The 21,955-nt window shown below is 45.2% G+C and overlaps 1 protein-coding gene across 1 annotated transcript in view; it reads left to right on the top strand.

The window, feature by feature from the left end:
- TRPC7 (transient receptor potential cation channel subfamily C member 7) overlaps positions 1-21,955 on the top strand; it is a 145,521-nt gene that overhangs the window by 98,117 nt on the left and 25,449 nt on the right. The window contains exons 6-7 of the mRNA XM_061424850.1: positions 1,613-1,846; positions 13,398-13,662. Coding sequence (XP_061280834.1) covers positions 1,613-1,846; positions 13,398-13,662 — 499 coding nt within the window. The remainder of the gene's footprint in view (positions 1-1,612; positions 1,847-13,397; positions 13,663-21,955) is intronic.

Genomic DNA, 21,955 nt, shown 5'->3' with positions numbered 1-21,955 from the left:
ATAAACTCTTTGATGTTAATCAGAAAACATTCAAGAGTCTTTTTCCTTCATTAAGTGTTAGTTGCTCAGTCTTGAGTCTTTGTGACCCCATAGGCTGTAGAATGCCAGGCTCCTCTATCCATGGGATTTCCCAAGTAAGAATACTGGAGTGGGTAGCCATTCTCACCTCCAGGAGATCTTCCCAACCCAGGGATTGAACCCAGGTCTCCTGCATTGTAAGGCAGATTCTTTACCATCTGAGACACCAGGGAAGACTTTTCCTTCATTAGTTGCTTTCAACACCAATTCTATTTCCTGGAGGAGCAAAGACCATAATGGTCAAGAGCATGGACGCTAGGGCCAGACCTTCCAGACTCAAATTTCAGATCTCCTGCCTCCTATCTGGAGAATATCCTCACTATGGCTAAGGATATGTTAACTATAAAACTGGGATAATAACAGCATGCACTTCATAGGATTATTGTAAAGATTTGAGGGAGTTAATACACATACATATAATATGTACACAGTATGTATATATGATAATAAATATGTGTATTTAAAATGTTTATTATAAAAATGTTACTGAATAATTTATTTTTAATCATCTAAACCAATTTACTTTTAATAATCATTGAAGATAAAGGTAGAGAATAGCACTATTCAATACGAATATAAGGCAAGCCACATCATAAGCCATGATTTAATTTTAAATTTTCTGATAGCTATATTATAAAAGCTGAAATTAATAATAGATTTTATCTAACCCAATATATCTAAAATATTAGTATTTCAACGTGATTGAGATTTTTTAATTGTTGAAATATTTTTACATTTTTTGTATCAAGTCTTTGAAATTTGGTGTGTCTACACTTTTATGTGTAGCGTCCCTCAATTTAACTGGCCACATTTGGAGTGCTCAGTATCCACGTGTGACTAGTGGCTACCATATTGGATAGTACAGATATACACACTCAAGTTATTAGTCTAGGCGACCTCAAGAGGCTGACTTGGAGGCGGGGTGGGGATGCTAGCAACATCTTGTTGAATTCTACATTGTTTACTATGCAACAATGAAGAAGTTATAAAGAAGTAAGGGAAAATTAAAAAGCAAAAACTAAACAGCTGCAGGAGAGGCAGGAAGAACCTGAAACATTCACAGAAATACAAAGGAAAGCAAGTTAATCAGGGAATTAGGAGAACTGGGTTCTAGGTCATAAGTGGGACCTTCAGAAAACCCTTTCCCATTCCTGGACGTCAGTTTCATAATACTTAGTTTAGAACTGTATGATTACTTATAACCTTCCAGTTCTTAAAATATACAAATGTCAGCCATTATATTTCTAATTATTCCCTCCAAGAATCTATCAACAGATGAGGATTCTCTCCTCACACCTGGAGATGATTTATCTGTACGCAGGACAGGTGGCATGAATTCTTGCAGCCTGAGACTTTCCTAACTCTACATCTGCCTTTTGAAAGCATATTTCTGTGCGCTGCTGGCTCTCAACATTCCAAGCTCCAAAGAGCTTATTACATTTACACCTGCACCCTGGTTCCTTCCGTGGTCCCTATGGTCACACACACCCTGAGAACAGAAAACAATGAGCCTGACCTTCTCACTCCCCCGCAGGAATGATTTGGTCCGAATGCAAGGAAATCTGGGAGGAGGGGCCGCGGGAGTACGTATTGCACCTGTGGAACCTGCTAGATTTCGGGATGCTGTCCATCTTCGTGGCCTCCTTCACGGCGAGGTTCATGGCTTTCCTGAAGGCCAGCGAGGCCCAGCTGTACGTGGACCAGCACGTGCAGGACGACACACTACACAACGTCTCCCTTCCGCCGGAAGTGGCCTACTTCACCTACGGTGAGTCAGAAGTTGCGGTGAGGATGAGTCTGCAGGTGTTCTGCTGCGCGTTGATTGGCTTGTTTGCAGGGTGTGGCCAGGAGCTTGGGTGCTCCGCAGTTGGTGGTTTATAAGGTCACTGTGGCCCACTTTGGTCTTTTCTGCTGTCAAAGCAGACACGCCTCACCACCTCCCAAGGAAGTCCTGGTCCCTGCAATAAACTAGCAATAGAATGTGGAATTAATAACTATGAGAAATGTATCCATTTGTGTTGGAAAGGATGGATTTGTTTTGGAAAGACTCTTGGAGCCTCCGTGGGATTCTTTTCTTTTTTCTTTTTTTTTTTTTGAAGAAATCTCATTCTTTATGTGGATCCCGGAGTCCTTCCTTCCATATTGGATCCATGTGTTCTGTGTAAGAATAAGTCTTGCTTTCCCAGTTCAAAAGTTATTTTCTCATGGTAAGATATGTTCTTAGAAGATGCCTTAATTCTTTCAAATCACAAGGCCATACAATGTGAGATACTAGACTGAATTTTTAGTAATAATAGTAAGAGTTATGGCTTCCTTGGTGGCTCAGATGGTAAAGCGTCCACCTGCAATGCGGGAGACCCGGGTTCGATCCCTGGGTTGGAAAGATCCCCTGGAGAAAGAAATGGCAACCCACTCCAGTATTCTTGCCTGGAGAACCCCATGGATAGAGGACCCTGATAGGCTACAGTCCATGGGGTCGCAAAGAGTTACAAGAGTTATAGCATTTATCGAGGACCCACTTAGATGTCAGGAACTGTATAGACATTTTACACTATTAACTTCAGTTCTTGCAATAGCCCCATGGAAAGGTTATTTTTGTTGTTCCTATTTTATTGATGAAGAAACAGGTTTTCATGGCATGGTTTATAATGTTCCCAGAAATACAGGATTGCCTTGGATAGCAAGGGATCCTTGTTCAACATGAAATGAAAACCATGCAGAATGGCATAGCCTTTATGTTCCCAGGCTTTAGAGTTAGGGAGACCTGAACTCAAATCCTACTTCTGCAGCTTACTGTAAGGACTTGTTTGCTTAATTTTTCTGACCCTCAATTTTCCTTTATGTAAAAGTGGGATAATGCATATGTCAGAAAGTTTGTGTCGAGGGTTAAATAAGATAGTACACATGAAGAATTTTTCACCGTGTCCTGAAATATTAAATGCTCACTGATAGTAACAGTTATTATCACTAGTACCTCTGGGGTCATTTTCTTGCTCATTATATCTTCTGTACTAAAGGAGAAAGATGAGTGGGGGAGAAGAAACAATAGATATGTGTTGTTACCAGTCAATTAGCTGGACATTACAGTGGCAGCTGCTACATCATGAAGGTTTGAGTGTCAAATGTCCCTGTTATATGAAAGCCACATGGTGCTGTGACCACTGAGTCTTGATCCAGTGCAGTAATGATCTGCAGAAGGTTACCCCCTTAACATAAACGTGGAGTTGTTGCCCATATTCAATGTAGATTGAGGTAGGCAGATTATGTTAAATGTAAATGTGGGAAACCGCACCCCCCCCCATTAAGAAATGGAGTCTTGTAGTATTACAAATCATCCCCTCTTCATTTAGCAAATCCAGACATTTTTAAAACATGGGCTTGTATATTTTCTCTTCTATGCTGCTCAGGGTTCGTTAAGGAAAGATGAGAGAATCTTGATACTGCATTGAATACTTTTCTTAGGGCGGTGATTCAAGCCACAGTACTGTTCACTCGTGACTTCTGTTCCCTTTATGGATTGTATTAAAGTCGCACCCAGCCCAAAGCTTTGCACTTTATTGCCCTTGCGTTGCGGTTCACCCTATGCCCTTGAAATCTTTTTCATCTCAAAGGCTTGGCTTGTACCCCAGTTATGGAGGCAGAGTGCCCTCTAGTGGTCATCCAAGCAGTGGTTCCTTCTAACTTTTACAGCACCAAGAAAGGCAGGTGTTTTTCAGGTTGCAATTTTTTTTCCTAGAAACAGCTGCAAGAGGAAGAAAATCCCTTTGTCTCAATTGTCGAATTTGCTTTTACAACCATCAAAACTCTTAAAAGCCAATCAAAGTTGAATCAGTTCAGTAAATTCGCTCAGTCATGTCCAACACTTTGTGACCCCATGGACTGCAGCACACCAGGCCTCCCTGTCCATCACCAACTCTCAGAGTTTACTCAAACTCATGTCCATTGAGTCGGTGATGCCATCCAACCATTTCATCCTCTGTCATCCCCTTCTCCTCCTGCCTTCAGTCTTTCCCAGCATCAGAGTCTTTTCAAATGAGTCAGTTCTTCACATCAGGTGGCCAAACTACTGGAGTTTTAGCTTCAGCATCAGTCCTTCCAATGAATATTCGGGACTGATTTCCTTTTGGATGGACTGGTTGGATCTCCTTGCTGTCCAAAAGACTCTCAAGAGTCTTCTCCAACACCACAGTTAAAAAGCATCAGTTCTTCGGCCCTCAGCTTCCTTTATAGTTCAACTCTCACATCCATACATGACTACTGGAAAAACCATAGCTTTAACTAGATGAACCTTTGTTAAAATGTAATGTCTCTGCTTTTTAATATGCTGTCTAGGTTGGTCATAACTTTTCTTCCAAGGAGCAAGTATCTTTTAATTTCATGGCTGCAGTCACCATCTGCAGTGATTTTGGAGCCCCCCAAAAAATAAAGTCTGATACTGCTTCTACTGTTTCCCCATCTATTTGCCATGAAGTGATAGGACCAAGTGCCGTAATCTTAGTTTTCTGAATGTTGAGTTTTAAGCCAAATTTTTCACTCTCCTCTTTCACTTTCATCAAGAGGCTCTTTAGTTCTTTGCTTTCTGCCATAAGGGTGGTGTCATCTGCATATCTGAGGTCATTGATATTTCTCCCAGCAATCTTGATTCCAGCTTGTGCTTCTTCCAGTCCAGCATTTCTTATGATATATTCTGCATATAAGTTAAATAAACAGGGTGACAATATACAGCCTTGATGTACTCCTTTCCCAATTTGGAACCAGTCTGTTGTTCCATGTCCACTTCTAACTGTTGCTTCTTGACCTGCATACAGATTTCCCAGGAGGCAGGTCAGGTGGTCTGGCATTCCCATCTCTTGAAGAATTTTCCACAGTTTGTTGTGATCCATACAGTCAAAGGCTTTGGCATAGTCAATAAAGTAGATGCTTTTGAATACTTTTCACTAAAACTTCTGACTGGGTCACTAGGATCTGATAACAGCTATCTTAGTAGATTATCTTAATAGGTAACAGCTATCTTAACAGGTTACAGGAGTGACTTTTATTATTACAGCTGAGGTTTAAAATAATAAATTATCAGATCAGATCAGATCAGTCGCTCAGTCGTGTCCAACTCTTTGCAACCCCATGAATTGCAGCACGCCAGGCCTCCCTGTCCATCACCAACTCCCAGAGTTCACTCAGACTCATGTCCATCGAGTCAGTGATGCCATCCAGCCATTTCATCCTCTGTCGTCCCATACTCCTCTTGCCCCCAATTCCTCTCAGCATCAGAGTCTTTTCCAATGAGTCAATTCTTTGCATGAGGTGGCCAAAGTACTGGAGTTTCAGCTTTAGCATCATTCCTTCCAAAGAAATCCCAGGGCTGATCTCCTTCAGAATGGACTGGTTGGATCTCCTTGCAGTCCAAGGGACTCTCAAGAGTCTTCTCCAACACCACAGTTCAAAAGCATCAATTCTTCAGCGCTCAGCCTTCTTCATAGTCCAACTCTCACATCCATACATGACCACAGGAAAAACCATAGCCTTGACTAGACGGACCTTTGTTGGCAAAGTAATGTCTCTGCTTTTGAATATGCTATCTAGGTTGGACATAACTTTCCTTCCAAGGAGTAAGCGTCTTTTAATTTCATGGCTGCAGTCACCATCTACAGTGATTTTGGAGCCCAAAAAAATAAAGTCTGACACTGTTTCCACTGTTTCCCCATCTATTTCCCATGAAGTGATGGGACCAGATGCCATGATCTTCATTTTCTGAATGTTGAGCTTTAAGCCAACTTTTTCACTCTCCACTTTCACTTTCATCAAGAGGCTTTTGAGTTCCTCTTCACTTTCTGCCATAAGGGTGATGTCATCTGCATATCTGAGGTTATTGATTCCAGCTTGTGTTTCTTCCAGTCCAGCGTTTCTCATGATGTACTCTGCATAGAAGTTAAATAAGCAGGGTGACAGTATACAGCCTTGACGTACTCCTTTTCCTATTTGGAACCAGTCTGTTGTTCCATGTCCAGTTCTAACTGTTGCTTCCTGACCTGCATACAGGTTTCTCAAGAGGCAGGTCAGGTGGTCTGGTATTCCCATCTCTTTCAGAATTTTCCACAGTTTATTGTGATCCACACAGTCAAAGGCTTTGGCATAGTCAATAAAGCAGAAATAGATGCTTTTAGGGAGAGATAAAAACAAAATTCCTTTTGGCGTCTGTTTGAAGAATCTGAGTCCTATTTCATGCTATCCAAATGTGCTATTTATCTATAGAGAGGGCAACAGATGTATTGGAAAAATATCATTTGGTCCCCTACTTCTCTGAGTTATGACCTTGATGAGGACACAAAGTCCATAAATGTATCTATTTCCATTTATAATTTAGAATGCACTACATGAAACTGGCAAGTAGAGGCCTGGCTTCCCTTACTAAAGATCTCTTACCACCCTTTATTATTGTAATTGTTTAACAGAGTCTATGCAAATAAAGAACAAAATCCTTCCTCTTCCATCTCCCTTGGGGGCCAAAAATCAGTATGTAATATCCTTACTATTTGCATTTATCTGGCTCTGAAAAGGACCCCATACCCCAAATCCAATCTTTAGAATGGCAATAATAGTACCTACTCTACAGGGCTGTTGTGAAAATTACAGCTAATGTAAGTGTAAGGGCTAATTTAGGTTTCTCTGTGTTTCTCCATTTAAGTTTCACTTAGTATTTCTCAACAGAGATGCAGTTGACTCGTTCAGCAGGGCAGTCCTCATGGAGCAGGTCTGTCTGGAACACTGCAGGATATTAGCATCCCAATACTACTCCCAGTCAATCACTGAGATGACCACGGATGCCCCCCAATACATACCATCCTAGGAGGAAGGTGCCACTGTCACTTGAAAATCACTGTTTTCTGTCTTGACACATAGTAGGCAGCTTACTAAAGAAAGCTGCTGCTCTCTGCACCATCAGAACTACAACAGGAATACTGTACAGGTTTGCTCCGCTGTAGGAACACACGCATGGTGGTGCAGACCCTCGCCAGTGACCACAAGCAGGATGTCCCCAGCACAGGACAGGCCCCAGGACTCTTGCCACGAGGAACAGGGATGCCATAGCAATCCTGGATGACTGGTCACCACTTCTGGGTCCTTAGCTCACCCAAGGAGCAACTCCCAGACACACACTGTCTGGGAAACAAAACCCAGGAGCATCTTCTCAGGCAAGAACCTTCAGATTCCTGTCCCCCGTGTGTGTCGTCACTTCAGTCCTGTCTGACTCTTTGTGATCCTATGGACTGTAACACTCCAGGCTCCTCTATCCGTGGGGATTCTCCAGGCAAGAATCCTGGAGTAGGTTGTCATGCACTCCTCCAGGGGATCCTCCCGACCCAGGGATCGAACGCGCGTCTCCTGTGACTCCTGCATTCTTTACCACTGAGCCACCAGGGAAGCCCCTTCCTGACCCCATGTGAGCTCATTTGTTCTGATTTATGGCTAAACTTGTGGTTAGGATTTCATTCAATCATTTAACAAGTATTTAGCAGCACCTGCTGTAGGCTAGACCCTTGTCCCCAGGGAGCCCTGGGTGGTCTGCAATTTGTTTTCCAGCTAAGCACTTTACATATACGATTTTATTTCATCCTCATCAAAGTTCTGTAAGGTTGATGATATTATCCCCAGTTTGCAGATGGGGAAAATGAAGCTTACAAGGTTCATTGGACAGCCTCTTCAATAAGTGATGCTGGGTAAACTGGACAGCTACATGTCAAAGAATGAAATTAGAACATTCTCTAACACCATACACAAGAATAAACTCGAAATGGATCAAAGACCTACATGTAAGGCTGGACACCATAAAGCCCTTGGAGGAAAACATAGGCAGAACATTCTTTGACATAAATTATAGCAATATCTTTTTTTGATCCACCTCCTAGAGTAATGAAAATAAAAACATAAATAAGTAAATGGGACCCAGTTAAGCTTCTGTACAGCAAAGGGAACCATCAACAACTGAAAACACAATCCACAGAATGGGAGAAAATATTTGCAAGTAATGCAAATGACAAGGGATTAATCTCCAAAACATACAAAAGCTCATGCAGCTCTATGTCATAAAAACAACTCAATCAAAAACTGGGCAGAAGATCTAAGTAGACAGCTCTCCAGAGAAAAAATACAGATGGCCATAAAGCACGTAAAAAGATGCTCAACATCACTGATTATCAGAGAAATACAAATCAAAACTACAATGAGGTATTACCTCACACCAGTCAGAATTTTGTTGTTGTTCAGTCACTCAGTCATGTCTGACTCTTCGAGACCCCGTGGACTGCAGCATGCCAGGCTTCCCCTGTCCTTCACCATCTCCCAGGGCTTGCTCAAACTCATGTTCATTGAGTCAATGATGCCATCCAGCCATCTTATCCTCTGTTATCCCCTTCTCCTCCTGCCTTCAATCTTTCCCAGCATCAGCATCTTTTACAATGAGTTGGGTCTTCGTATCAGGTGGCCAAAGTATTGGAGTTTTAGCTTCAGCCTCAGTCCTTCCAATGAATATTCAGGACTGACTTCCTTTAGGATGGACTGACTTGATCTCCTTGCAGTCCAAGGGACTCTCAAGAGTCTTCTCCAACACCACAGTTCAAAAGCATTAGTTCTTTGGCACTCAGCTTTCTTTATGGTCCAACTCTCACATCCATACAAGACTACTGGAAAACCATAGCTTTGACTAGATGGACCTCTGTTGGCAAAGTAATGTCTCTGCTTTATAATATGCTGTCTAGGTTGGTCATAGCTTTTCTTCCAAGGAGCAAGTGTCTTTTAATTTCATGGCTGCAGTCACCACCTACAGTGATTTTGGAGCTCCCAAAAATAAAGTCTCTCACTGTTTCCATGGTTTCCCCATCTATTTGCCATGAAGTGATGGGACCAGATGCCACGATCTTAGTTTTTTGAATGTTGAGCTTTAAGCCAGCTTTTTCACTCTCCTCTTTCACCTTCATCAAGAGGGTCTTTAGTTCCTCTTCACCTTCTACCATAAGGGTGGTGTCATCCTCATATCTGAGGTTATTGATATATATCTCCCTGAAATCTTGATTCCAGCTTGTGCTTCATCCAGCCCAGCATTTCACATGATGTACTCTGCATATAAGTTAAATAAGCAAGGTGACAATATACAGCCTTGAGGTACTTTTTTCCCAATTTGGAACCAGTCGATTGTTCCATGTCTGGTTCTAACTGTTGCTTCTTGACCTGCATACAGGTTACTCAGGAGGCAGATAAGGTGGTCTGGTATTCCCATCTCTTTAAAATTTTCCAGTTTGTTGTGATCCACACAGTCAAAGGCTTTAGCATAGTCAATGAAGCAAAAGTAGATGTTTTTCTGGAATTCTCTTGCTTTTTTGATGATCCAGCGGATGTTGGCAATTTGATCTCTGGTTCCTCTGCCTTTCCTAAATTTAGCTTGAACATCTGGAAGTTCTCGGTTCATGTACTGCTGAAACCTAGCTTGGAGAGTTTTGAGCATTACTTTGCTAGCATGTGAAATGAGTGGGATTGTGTAGTAGTTTGAACATTCTTTGGCATTGCCTTTCTTTGAGGTTGAAATGAAAACTGACCTTTTCCAGTCAGAATGGCCATCATCAAAGGTCTGTAAACAACAAATGCTGGAGAGTGTGAAAAAAAGGGAACCCACCTACATTGATAGTGGGAATATAAATGGGTACAATCACTAACTAGGAGTAAAACTACCATATGACCCAACAATCCCACTACTGGGCGTATACCCTGAAGAAGCCATAATTGAAAAAGACACATGTACTGCAGTGTTCACTGCAGCACTATTTACAATAGCTAGGACATGGAAGCCACCTAAATGTCCATCAATAGATGCAGATGAGTGAATAAAGAATTTGTGGTACATACAATGGGATATTACTCAGCCATAAAAAGGAACACATTTGAGTCCATTCTAATGAAGTAGATGAACCTAGAGCCTATTGTATGGAGTGAAGTAAGTCAGAAAAACAAATATTGTATATTAATGCATATATAGGGAACTGATGGCACTGATGAAACTATTTTCAGGGCAGCAATATAGACACAGGCATAGAGAACAGATCTGTGGGCACAGTGGGGGAAGGAGAGGGTGGGACAGATTGGGAGAGTAGCATTGAAACATATACGTATCCATGTGCAAAATTAGATAGCCAGTGGAAACTCGCTGTATGACACAGGGAGCTCCAGTCAGGTGCTCTGTAACAACCTAGAGTTGCGGATGGGTGGGAGGCAGAGGGAGGTTTTCAGGAGGGAGGGGACATATGTATACCTGTGACTGATTCATGCTGATATATGGCAGAAACCAACACAATATTGTAATGCAATTATCCTCCAATTAAAAAACAAAGGTAAAATGAAAAAAAAAATACCTTAGAACTACCATATAATCCAGCAACCCCACTCCTGGTCACATACACAGAGAAAACCCTAATTTGAAAAGATACATGCACCCCAATGTTCATTGCAGCACGATTCACAATAGTCATGACATGGAAGCAACCTAAACATCTGTTGATAGAGGAATGAAAAGAAATTGTGGTTCAGTTCAGTTCAGTTCAGTCGCTCAGTCATGTCCGACTCTTTGGACTCTATGAACTGCAGCACGCCAGGCCTCCCTGTCCATCACCAACTCCCAGAGTTCACTCAGACTCACGTCCATCGAGTCAGTGATGCCGTCCAGCCATCTCATCCTCTGTTGTCCCCTTCTCCTCCTGCCCCCAATCCCTCCCAGCATCAGAGTCTTTTCCAATGAGTTAACTCTTTGCATGAGGAGGCCAAAGTACTGGAGTTTCAGCTTCAGCATCATTCCTTCCAAAGAAATCCCAGGGCTTATCTCCTTCACAATGGACTGGTTGGATCTCCTTGCAGTCCAAGGGACTCTCAAGAGTCTTCTCCAACACCACAGTTCAAAAGCATCAATTCTTCGGCGCTCAGCCTTCATAATCCAACTCTTACATCCATACATGACCACAGGAAAAACCATAGCCTTGACTAGATGGACCTTTGTTGGCAAAGTAATGTCTCTGCTTTTGAATATGCTATCTAGGTTGGTCATAACTTTCCTTCCAAGGAGTAAGTGTCTTTTAAGTTCATGGCTGCAGTCACCATCTGCAGTGATTTTGTGGTACATATACACAATGGACTGTTACTGAGCCATAAAAAAGGAAATAATGCCATTTACTGCAATATAGATGGATCTAGAGATTATCATACTAAGAATGTCAAAGAAAGACAAATATCATATAACACTCATATGTGGAATCTAATTTTTTTAAAGATACAAATCAAGTTATTTATAAAATAGAAGCAGACTTACAGATATCAAATACAAACTTATGGTTACCAAAGAGGAGAGGGACAAATCAGGAGCTTGGAATGAAAATAAGAAAAGACAGAGGAACCAGAGACCAAATTGCCAACATCCACTGGATCATGGAAAAAGCAAGAGAGTTCCAGAAAAACATCTATTTCTGCTTTATTGACTATGCCAAAGCCTTTGACTATGTGGATCACAATAAACTGTGGAAAATTCCGAAAGAGATGGGAATACCAGACCACCTGACCTGCCTCTTGAGAAACCTGTATGCAGGTCAGGAAGCAACAGTTAGAACTGGACATGGAACAACAGACTGGTTCCAAATAGGAAAAGGAGTACGTCAAGGCTGTATACTGTCACCCTGCTTATTTAACTTCTATGCAGAGTACATCATGAGAAATGCTGGACTGGAAGAAACACAAGCTGGAATCAAGATTGCTGGGAAAAATATCAATAACCTCAGATATGCAGATGACACCACCCGTAAGGCAGAAAGTGAAGAGGAACTCAAAAGCCTCTTGATGAAAGTGAAAGTGGAGAGTGAAAAAGTTGGCTTAAAGCTCAACATTCAGAAAACAAATATCATGGCATCTGGTCCCATCACTTCATGGGAAATAGATGGGGAAATAGTGGAAACAGTGTCAGACTTTACTTTTTTGGGCTCCAAAATCACTGCAGATGGTGACTGCAGCCATGAAATTAAAATACGCTTACTCCTTGGAAGGAAAGTTATGTCCAACCTAGATAGCATATTCAAAAGCAGAGACATTACTTTGCCAACAAAGGTCCTTCTAGTCAAGGCTATGGTTTTTCCTGTGGTCATGTATGGATGTGAGAGCTGGACTGTGAAGAAGGCTGAGCGCTGAAGAATTGATGCTTATGAAGTGTGGTATTGGAGAAGACTCTTGAGAGTCCCTTGGACTGCAAGGAGATCCAACTAGTCCATTCTGAAGGAGATCAGCCCTGGGATTGCTTTGGAAGGAATGATGCTGAAGCTGAAACTCCAGTACTTTGGCCACCTCATGCGAAGAGTTGACTCATTGGAAAAGACTCTGATGCTGGGAGGGATTGGGGGCAGGAGGAGAAGGGGACGACAGAGGGTGAGATGGCTGGACAGCATCACTGACTCGATGGACGTGAGTCTGAGTGAACTCCGGGAGTTGGTGATGGACAGGGAGGCCTGGTGTGCTGCGATTCATGGGGGCGCTAAGAGTCGGACACAACTCAGCAACTGAAGTGAACTCAACTGAACTGATATATAAGATAGATGCTGTACAGTAGGGAACTCCACCCAATATTCTGTGATAACCTATATGAGAAGAGAATATTAAAAAAAATATGTATGACTGAATCACTTTGCTGTATACTTGAGACTAACACAACATTATAAATTAACTATACTCCAATAAAATTAAAATATTTTTTAAAAATTTAAGTGATAATAAAAGATTTCAAAGGAAAAAAAAATGTTAGCCACTGTCTAGAAATGCCACTTTCAACCTCAGGTCTTCCTAGGTCATGCCTAGGTCTATGCTCCTCACCACCACCTTCTTGTGATGGGACAGCCCCTGCTTATAGAGCTCCAACCCCTGGGAAGGAAGACAGGCTAACAAGCAGCATGGTCAGGGCCATGACAAGAGAGTACACAGGCTGCCGTGGGAGCAGAGAGGGGGACAGGGAGGCTGCCCAGGAGGTGGGGCGGGGTTGTGGTGGAGGGGGCACAGAGGACTTCCCAAAAGAGATGACACTAGAGCAGAGTCTTAAAGGAAGACTGGGGTTGAAGTGAGGGGAGGGTGCTCTAGACAGATGAGCCAGCATATTCCAAGAGGGAGGATGGCACCTTCAGTGTACTGGGATTAAAGACAAGGGCAGGCAGAAAAGTGATGAGGTCAGAGGCCTCTACAGATACCTAACTGGTTTCTCTCCCAGAGCAGATCCCGTGGCCCAGTGAGTAACCCAGCTTGTTTTCTTTCAGCCAGGGACAAGTGGTGGCCTTCAGACCCTCAGATCATATCAGAAGGGCTATACGCAATAGCTGTCGTGCTGAGCTTCTCTCGAATCGCATACATCCTGCCAGCCAACGAGAGTTTTGGGCCTCTGCAGATCTCCCTGGGGAGAACCGTGAAAGATATCTTCAAGTTTATGGTCATTTTCATCATGGTATTTGTGGCCTTCATGATTGGGATGTTCAATCTGTACTCCTACTACCGAGGTGCAAAGTACAACCCAGCGTTTACAACGTGAGTATCCCAGAGCCCTCTCCTGAGGAGCACCCCGGCTCCCCAGGCATCCTTGGCAGCCTCTTGCAGGTGATTCCTTGCAGGAGACTTGGGTTTCCTTGGCATTTCTAAAGGTTAAAGGCGACTTTAGTCAAGGGTGGTTTCAAGTTCAGGTTCTGGTATTGGAAGAACGGAAGAGCTATGTTAAACCTTCACTTACATCTTACATGCTATGTGGCCAAGAGCATGTTCCTTAACTTCTTTGAGTCTTAGTTTCCTCATCTTTAAAATTAGGCAACTAATAATACCTGCTTAATAAGGATAGTGTGAGGATTCAATAAGGTGATTTAGCTGCCACATACTAAAATAAACGGAATTATTACTATTACAATGAGCTTAATCTGTGTTACCTAGAAAGCAAAGCCCTGGGCAAGTCTTGCATGCCAACATTTCATTGGAGAGGAGGAGTTGCAATCCAAATGAATTAAGATAGAAGGAAAAAAGAAAATGGCATATGGGAGGAGGGAAAGCATATACATGTTGCCGATTGGGCCACCATCTACCAAGACCCACAACTTGGTCATGAAGGACCTCTACAGTGAGACATACAGTGCTGCATTGCAGAAGAGCCCATCAGGATAGAATTAGAAAATTTATCAGCCACATCTTTCCCACCTGCTTTCTCTCATTAGTCAAATTTACTCAACAGGACATTCACGAACCTAACACTTCCAGGTTAGCCCCTGCGGAAGCCATATCCACACAAGTCTGCCTGTGGGCACAGCTCCACAGCTCTCCATGCCTGACTGGGCAGACCAGTGCTGTGTACAGGCAGCGAGTGAGTTCTGCAGCATCACATGCCTCAGCAGCACAGAAGGCCCAGGCAGGGGAGGCAAGAGGAGGTGGAGTGACCTGAGACAAGGTGCTTGTCAGGCCAACTAACCTCAGGGTCCTAAAGGAGCTGCTGCAGGCAGAGCGAGCAATGCCTTGGCCTCCCCCCACCCCACCCCCACCCCAGGGTGGGGACAGAGCTCACCAAGCCGATGTCCACAAAGACCTGGAGCTCCTCCCCTCTGGGGGATGCTGGGTGGTCTCCCGGAGGGTCCTCGGTAGCACTGAGCAGTGGTCTAGTAGAAGAGTCTGGCAAATCTGAGTTTACATCCTGGCATGGTCTTTTAGTAGCTAATGACCTTAAGCCAGGGCACTTGATTGGTCTGAGCCTCTGTGTCCTCACTGGCAAAATGGAAATAAGGCTCATAAAGACCTCACAATAAGGTTCATAAATACCTTCACGAATAAACAAAGCGGTTCTGTAAAGTGCCTGAAGTCCAGTCCAGGCCCTGCCCCAGGCTCATCTCATTCCAGAACTGCTCCCAGCCTTCATGGCTTCCATCCAGAGTCTGGACGGAAGGACAGTCAGGTCTCCAGCCACAAGCAGGGCAGCTGGGACCAAGAGGGCTAAACTCTTGCTGACACGGGTCCCCAAGAAGCCCCAAGGGGGCTGGAATTTTTGTTTCAACCAGTGACAAGGGTGGAGCCACACCATGCAGACTCCCTGAGCAGGTCCCACCTTGTGGTAGGACCTCCACTTGACCCTTCTCCCAGAGAAATCACCCTTCAAAGGAAGGTCCGTGACTTGAAGAACCCAGACAGAGTGCGATGGGCCCCATGCCCCTCAGCTCTGAATCGCGGACTGCACTGCTCAGCCCAAGTGGAACTGCCTAGAAAGGTGGGTCCCCTGGAGCTGCTGAAGCACAGAAGCTGTTATTCTCTGAGGCAAAGAATCAGTGTGTGTTCACAGAGAGCTGGGGCCTGGTCCAGTGCTGAGAAAGGTACCCGAGGATGGCTGGCTGTGTGTCTCAGCCCACCGCACCCTCGGCTCAGACAGACTAGGTTTCAGTCTGACAGTCTGAGCTCTTCTCTATGGTTGTGTGGTCCTGGGCGAGTACTTCATTCCCCACCCCACCCCGGCCCCAGCGCATTCACGTCCCCAGGTCTGAAAGGACAACATCAAGAAGGCCATCTTCACAGGATTGTTGTAAGGATCCAAAACAAAGACAGTGAATATAGTGCTTGGCATATAATAAGCCTTCAGTCAGTGATAATAGTGGAGATGGTGGATAAGGAGGAGGAGGGGGTGGATAAGGAGGAGGAGGGGGTGGATGAGGAGGAGGGCGTGGATTGAGCTACAAGAAAGGACACGTGGGTACTGACTTCCTAGGACCCTTTCTGGACAGGGACCTAGCCTACCAGCTATTCACCAGATCAGGCCAAATGCATTAGTGAGTCAGGTGGACTACTTTATAGCAGTCCAACACTGGGTGATGAGCTGTTGAAGGGGTGAAATAAGCTTGAATCACCCAAAAGCAAATTTTGCTCTGGATCTGCTAGAGGCAAGGCTAACTGTATGCACCCAGGGTGGGATGTGCTGTTTACGGACATCAAGTCAAGACGTCAGTCAATAACACAAGGGCTCTGACCCTCTGTGGTCAGGCCCTGATGTTCTTCCTGTGTTTTCAGTCTAGGATGATGCCTTGTACACAGCATTGCTCACTAAATCCTTCATAAACAAGCATGAGGGAACCCACAGGAGAAAGCAAGGCAAATTCAAAGCAGTAGAGTAAGCAATCAACTGGGAACGTGAGCAGGGGTACCACTGTCTCCTTTCTCCTCCCTGGGTGTTCTGTGCAATCCCCCTTTGCTCCCCCTACAAGGAAGCTGTACTGTTGGCCCACGGTTCCTCCAAAAGTCACTATCATGACACCTGGGACATGAACAAGGTCATAACTTGGCAGTAGGGTTGTGAGTGAAAGTCACTCAGTCATGTCCAACTCTTTAAGACCCCATGGACTCTACAGTCCATGGAATTCTCCAGGCCCGAATACTGCAGTGGGTAGCCTATCCCTTCTCCAGAGGATCTTCCCAACCCAGGGATCAAACCGGGGTCTCCTTCATTGCAGGCGGATTCTTTACCAGCTGAGCCACCAGGGAAGCCCAAGAATACTGGAGTGGGTAGCCTATCCCTTCTCCAGAGGATCTTCCTGACCCAGGGATCAAACCGGGGGCTCCTTCATTGCAGGCATATTCTTTACCAGCTGAGCCACCAGGGAAGCCCAAGAATACTGGAGTGGGTAGCCTATCCCTTCTCCAGAGGATCTTCCTGACCCAGGGATCAAACCGGGGTCTCCTTCATTGCAGGTGGATTCTTTACCAACTGAGCCACCAGGGAAGGTCCAAGAGTAGGGCTGATGGGGCCACAACTCTCAGCTGGACGCACACAGCCAATCTAGGGAGGGAGTCTTTGGCATCAGGAAACGTCATGGGGAAGGGTGAGAGCAGGAGGGGCCAAAGCACTTGGCTTGTCTCAGGTGCTGGGAACTGAAGAGAGATTCTGTAGACATGAGAGACCCAAACAAAAAGGATCCAGGCCCTCCAGGATGGGCAAGGGAGAGGAAAAGGCATGGCAGCGGCAAGCATAGTGAAGAAAGGACAGGATATTTATCGCCTTGGCAGCCCCTAAAAGGGGATGTGAAGCTGTGAATAGGATTTGATTGAACAGGGAAACAGTCAATAGAGCAGTGAAGTGGAGAGGAAAGAATGGATTTTTTAAAATGTCATCTCTTACCTTTTGACTGCTCTCTGGAGCATATTACCCACCCCCCACCCCCCAACCCGAGATTTTCTTGATACACAAAGAGCCACAGAAGGATAAAGGATTCTCATCATTTAGGGGACTCAGAGCTACTCTGAGTGCCTGCAAGACTGATAATAAAGCTGAATGACTCCCTTGGTGAATGCTTCATAGCCACCCATACCCAGGCCACTCTGCCCCCTCAGAATGCTCCCTTTGGCCCACCCCCAGGGGCCCTCTGTCTGTGGACTTTAGAGCTTTAGAGTAGGATGGATCCTCTCATCTGTTTTTATAGTCAGAAGACTCAACCCTACAGAAGGGAAATTTGGGCTGGAGCACACTACAGGTGCCCCGCCCCATCTTTGCCCCTGTAACCCCACCCCAGCCATATTCAAGGACAGCGTGGGTCCCTAAGGGTTCAGGTTCCACTTTGGAAGTCAGCCATTAGGAAGCAACAGAGCACTGTCCCATGAGCTGCCTGTTCACCTCGTGATGGGGCCCAGGCCAGCTCATAAGAGCCAGTCCCGCTCGAATCCCACTGGGTTACGTGTCCGCGCTTATGTGCTCAGTCATGTCCAACTCTTGGCGGCCCCATGGACTACAGTCCACCAGGCTCCTCTGTCCATGGGATTCTCCAAGCAAGAATACTGGAGTGGGTAGCCATTCCCTTCTCCACAGGATCTTCCCAACCCTGGGATCAAACCCAGATCTCCTGCATTTCAGGCAGATTCTTTACTGTCTGAGCCACCAGCAAAGCCCTTTTTGAACAAAGTGAGAGTCTTACTAAGAGAATTTCAAGCCCTATGAAGTCAGAATAGATAGCCAGATCCCAGCAGAGAGCATGGTCAGCAGTCAAATCCTAGGAGCAGTTCCCAACTTTCCTGCTTCCTTTACCTTCAGAACCAAAGGTCTGCTTATGTCTCACAGTGGCTTCAGTATCACAAGCTGGCATTCAGGGAGGTGCAAGAACAGAGGCATGTGTGCATAGGCCGCTGGGTAGTGAGCTGGGCTTGTCTGCCCATGAAAGACAGGCACCTGCTGGCAGCTCACTGTGTCTAAGTCATTTCTGTTAGATACTGCAGACGGCCAGAGGGGAGGAGGAGAAGGTGTGCAGACGAGCTTCATGCTCTCAGAGCATGAAACCGAAGTGTCCTGAGACAAGGGTAAGGACGTGGAAGTGAAATCGCCTGAAAATGCATTTTCTTTCAAAAAGTCTTAAAGTTCTCAATTCCAACTGTTTGAAATTGTGTTCTTATTGGGAACATATCTTTGACGTTATCATGGAAATCAGTAGACACATAGGATTTGCTCTCTGGAGTTTTGTTTTGCAGCCCCCTTTGTTGGAATGCACATATTCCATAAGGCAAAGCTTTTCTGCTGAGAGATCATATGGAAACCTTGGGATCCGGTGCTCTACTTAGTGTTGGAAAAAGAGAGATAAAAATCCTTGGCTCACTGGTGACATACAGCTGGATGAGAATGCCAGGGGAAAGGGTGGGCTTCCCTATACTCCAACGGGCAACTGTGGTAGGACAGGTACCCAAAAAATAGAAGGAGCTGGGGGCAACGAGGGGACCCAGGGCAGGGAAGTGAAGGGTTAGGGTTAGGCTAACACGGCCCAGGATGGGCTCTGGTCTTCCCTTTGGGTGAACTTGGCCTCCCCCAATTAGTTTTGATTGGAGATTCAGTGTAGGCCCTGACCCTCAAAAGGGATCCCAGCTGATCTTTTCTACAGGCTGTCGTGGAGTCAACTTCATAGCATAGCTGGGTTGAGACATTTCTAATCGAAAAATACCTCTCTTAAGGGTATGCCATTTCTAAAGAATCATTTTACCAAAAGAAACTTGAGCAGTGCTGGGCAAAATTAGAAGCTTCTGTTTTCTATGATAGGCATGGAAACTTTCCATACTCTATGTACGGAAACTCATATGCACGCCAGGGGCAGAAGGCATTGAGTCAGCTCCAGCCAGCTCAGCGGGGCTTCGGGAAAGCCAGCTCCTCCCTCCAGAGAGCCAGGAGGCGAGCCCTGGGGCTGAGGAAGGACTCCCTGAGACACTGCCCACACATACCACACCCCAGGACCACTGTACCACCCTGCTGCTGAACAGCTCTTGACAAACCAATGATCTGCCCTCTCATTGAATCCACACACCTATGGAATAACACAGACACTACTACCAAGAAACTGAGGCTCAGTGAGATGGACTTGCCCAAGACCACAGAACCAAGAAGAGATTTGGACCCAGATCTGCATGGCTTCAGGCCTGTCTTCCACCTTTTGACCTAAAATTCCCCAACTGCCACACCAGGGCCTGTGCTCCAAGGTAGAAGCTAATTGTCTTTTAAAAGTTGGGTCACTTTCCTATGACACTAAATACTAAAGAATGGCATATTAAATTCAGATTTGGATTGTCCTTAGGAGCTTGATGATTCTACAAATCTCCACTCTCAATAAGCAGCCTGTGATTGTCCCTGGGTAAAGTATGTTTCTATTCCAAACTGTGTTCATTCATTTGACAAATGTTATGGAGCAGCTACTCCATGCCAAGTTCTGTGTTTGGCCCTGAGGTTATAAGGATTAATAATATAATCTTCCCATCCTTGAGGAACTCATAGACAAGTATGGAATTTCAACAAAGGGTGGGAGCATCAGTTATTTACACCATGTGATCAAAGGGTACTCGGGCAGCCCAGTGATGAGGAAGCACTGAAATCTGCCTGGCAGGGTCAGGGAAGGCTTCGTAGAGGGGGTGACCCTAAACAGAGGATCATGGAGGCCTGTTTAAGGTAAAGGAGCTGAGCATTTTTTTTAAGTGGAGAAAGCAGCTGCCTCATTCCCCTGATTTGGATTTGTTCAGATGTTTCAATGCCTCATAATAGGTGAGAATTTTCTTAACAATAGCAAAAGCCGCTTCCAGTGGTGAGGTCTGGGGAAGGGACAACAAATAGCATGTCAGGCCACAAAAGGTGGCAAGAAGAAGCCCCTGAAGCAGCCCAAGAAACAGGCCAAGGGGACGGATGAGATAAGGCACTTATGCAGAAACAGGAAGAGCAGCAGAAGAAACTCTAGAAGCTAAAAACAAAGAAGGGAGAGCCCCCTGGTCAAGGAGCAATTAAGAAATCTGCCCAAAGGTAAGCTTGCAGACTGATTGGGAAGACAGATATTAATCAGTCACAGGAATGAGGGCATATGTGCAACCAAGCAAATGTTCCCTGTGCCTGAGGCAGTGGTGATCTCTATTCCTTTCCTGTTTAAACATCTGGATCATCTGGATCTGCTGCCATAACATCTGTTGCAGCCTATAGTTAGAATGCTAAGTGTTGTCTTAAGAGCCTATGGTACATTGAAGAGTAAACTTTTGTGAAAAGAAAGTAGGCAAGTAGGTGAGAGTTTGGGGAAATAGTGGAAAATTCAATCAGATAATCCATCAGGAGCTAGATTGTGATGGTCTTTAGAAGTAAGTCCCAATAGGGTGTCAGCGTCTCTAAGGCCTTTTTTTAAATGAGGAAGCTGGTTTTATCTGCCTCCAGCAAGAACACTGTGACAATAGTGTAAAGGATTGGTTGGAAGGCAGAGGAAGGGACTTTTAGCCTGAGCTCGGTGCTGGGGGTTTTATAATGAGCAGAAATACTCATGGAACTTGCAGACTGATTGGGAAGACAGATATTAATCAGTCACAGGAATGAGGGCATATGTGCAACCGAGCAAATGTTCTGGAAGAAATGCAGCTCCAAAGGGAACTGACGGATCCATGAAGAGGCCGTGGCAGGAACCACAACCTGAGAGAATGCAAGCCTGCACTAAGGGGTGGCAGCCAGGATGGAGAAGGGCAATGGAGAAGGAGGTTAGAGTGGATGAGTCACGGAGGCTGCCTGCATGTCAGGGTGTGTGGGCGGGCTGAAAGCAGGATGTTCTCAGGTTCTGATGTTGATTAGGCCCTAGAAGTACGTAGAAAGAGAGTCAAGAGGGTATCATGGGGAAGAGGGTAAGTTCCTAGTAACTGGGGAAAGCGATAGGGGCTTTGTTTGGCCTTTCCCAGAACCCACACCCAGCAGAGCTGAAGGAAGACACTCCAGACTACCTTCCAGAAGCATGGGTGAAGTGGTCCACGTCCTAAAGGACTGGAAGAGCAATGGGGGCCTTGAGGAGAGCCCATCCTCGGTACCAAGGGACAAGCAGAGACCTGCTGAAGGGGTGAAAAGGGCTCTTAAGCTAAAAGTGTCATATTGTGCTTTGTAAACAGAAGAGCCTGAGACTTCCCTGACCCAAGGAAGGGAGGAAAGGGAGATGGTCGGGTGAGCCATATAGGCCCAGAAACATCCAGAAGGGATTGATGAGCCAGAGGGGCCTCCTGAGAGCAAAGGGCCACATCTGCAAGAAGGGCCTGCCTGCAGAGGAGGACCTGCTGGGGCAGCTGAGGTTGAATGGCATTGTCTGCCCTCATGCAACTCACTTAACCAGCAGCCAGTCAGGAGAATCAGAACAGCATCATGGGACCGTGGCCTCTGCCGTGTTCCTTGTACCGAGCACGCGGAGTGAGTTTGCAGGTGGGAAAGTGGAGCGGGCTCAGCCTCCTGGGCTCCATGGAGGAGAGGTTTTCCCAGGGTGCAGGGTCCATGTTGCAATACGGGCACCCCCAGTATGGAAGTGTTATCATCGTACTGTATCATGTTTGAAAGTCA

The sequence above is a fragment of the Bos javanicus genome, chromosome 7 (assembly GCF_032452875.1).
Source record: "Bos javanicus breed banteng chromosome 7, ARS-OSU_banteng_1.0, whole genome shotgun sequence".
NCBI lineage: Eukaryota > Metazoa > Chordata > Mammalia > Artiodactyla > Bovidae > Bos > Bos javanicus.
The sequence above is the reverse complement of the archived record's forward strand: the minus strand, read 5'-3'. Positions and strand labels throughout refer to the sequence as shown.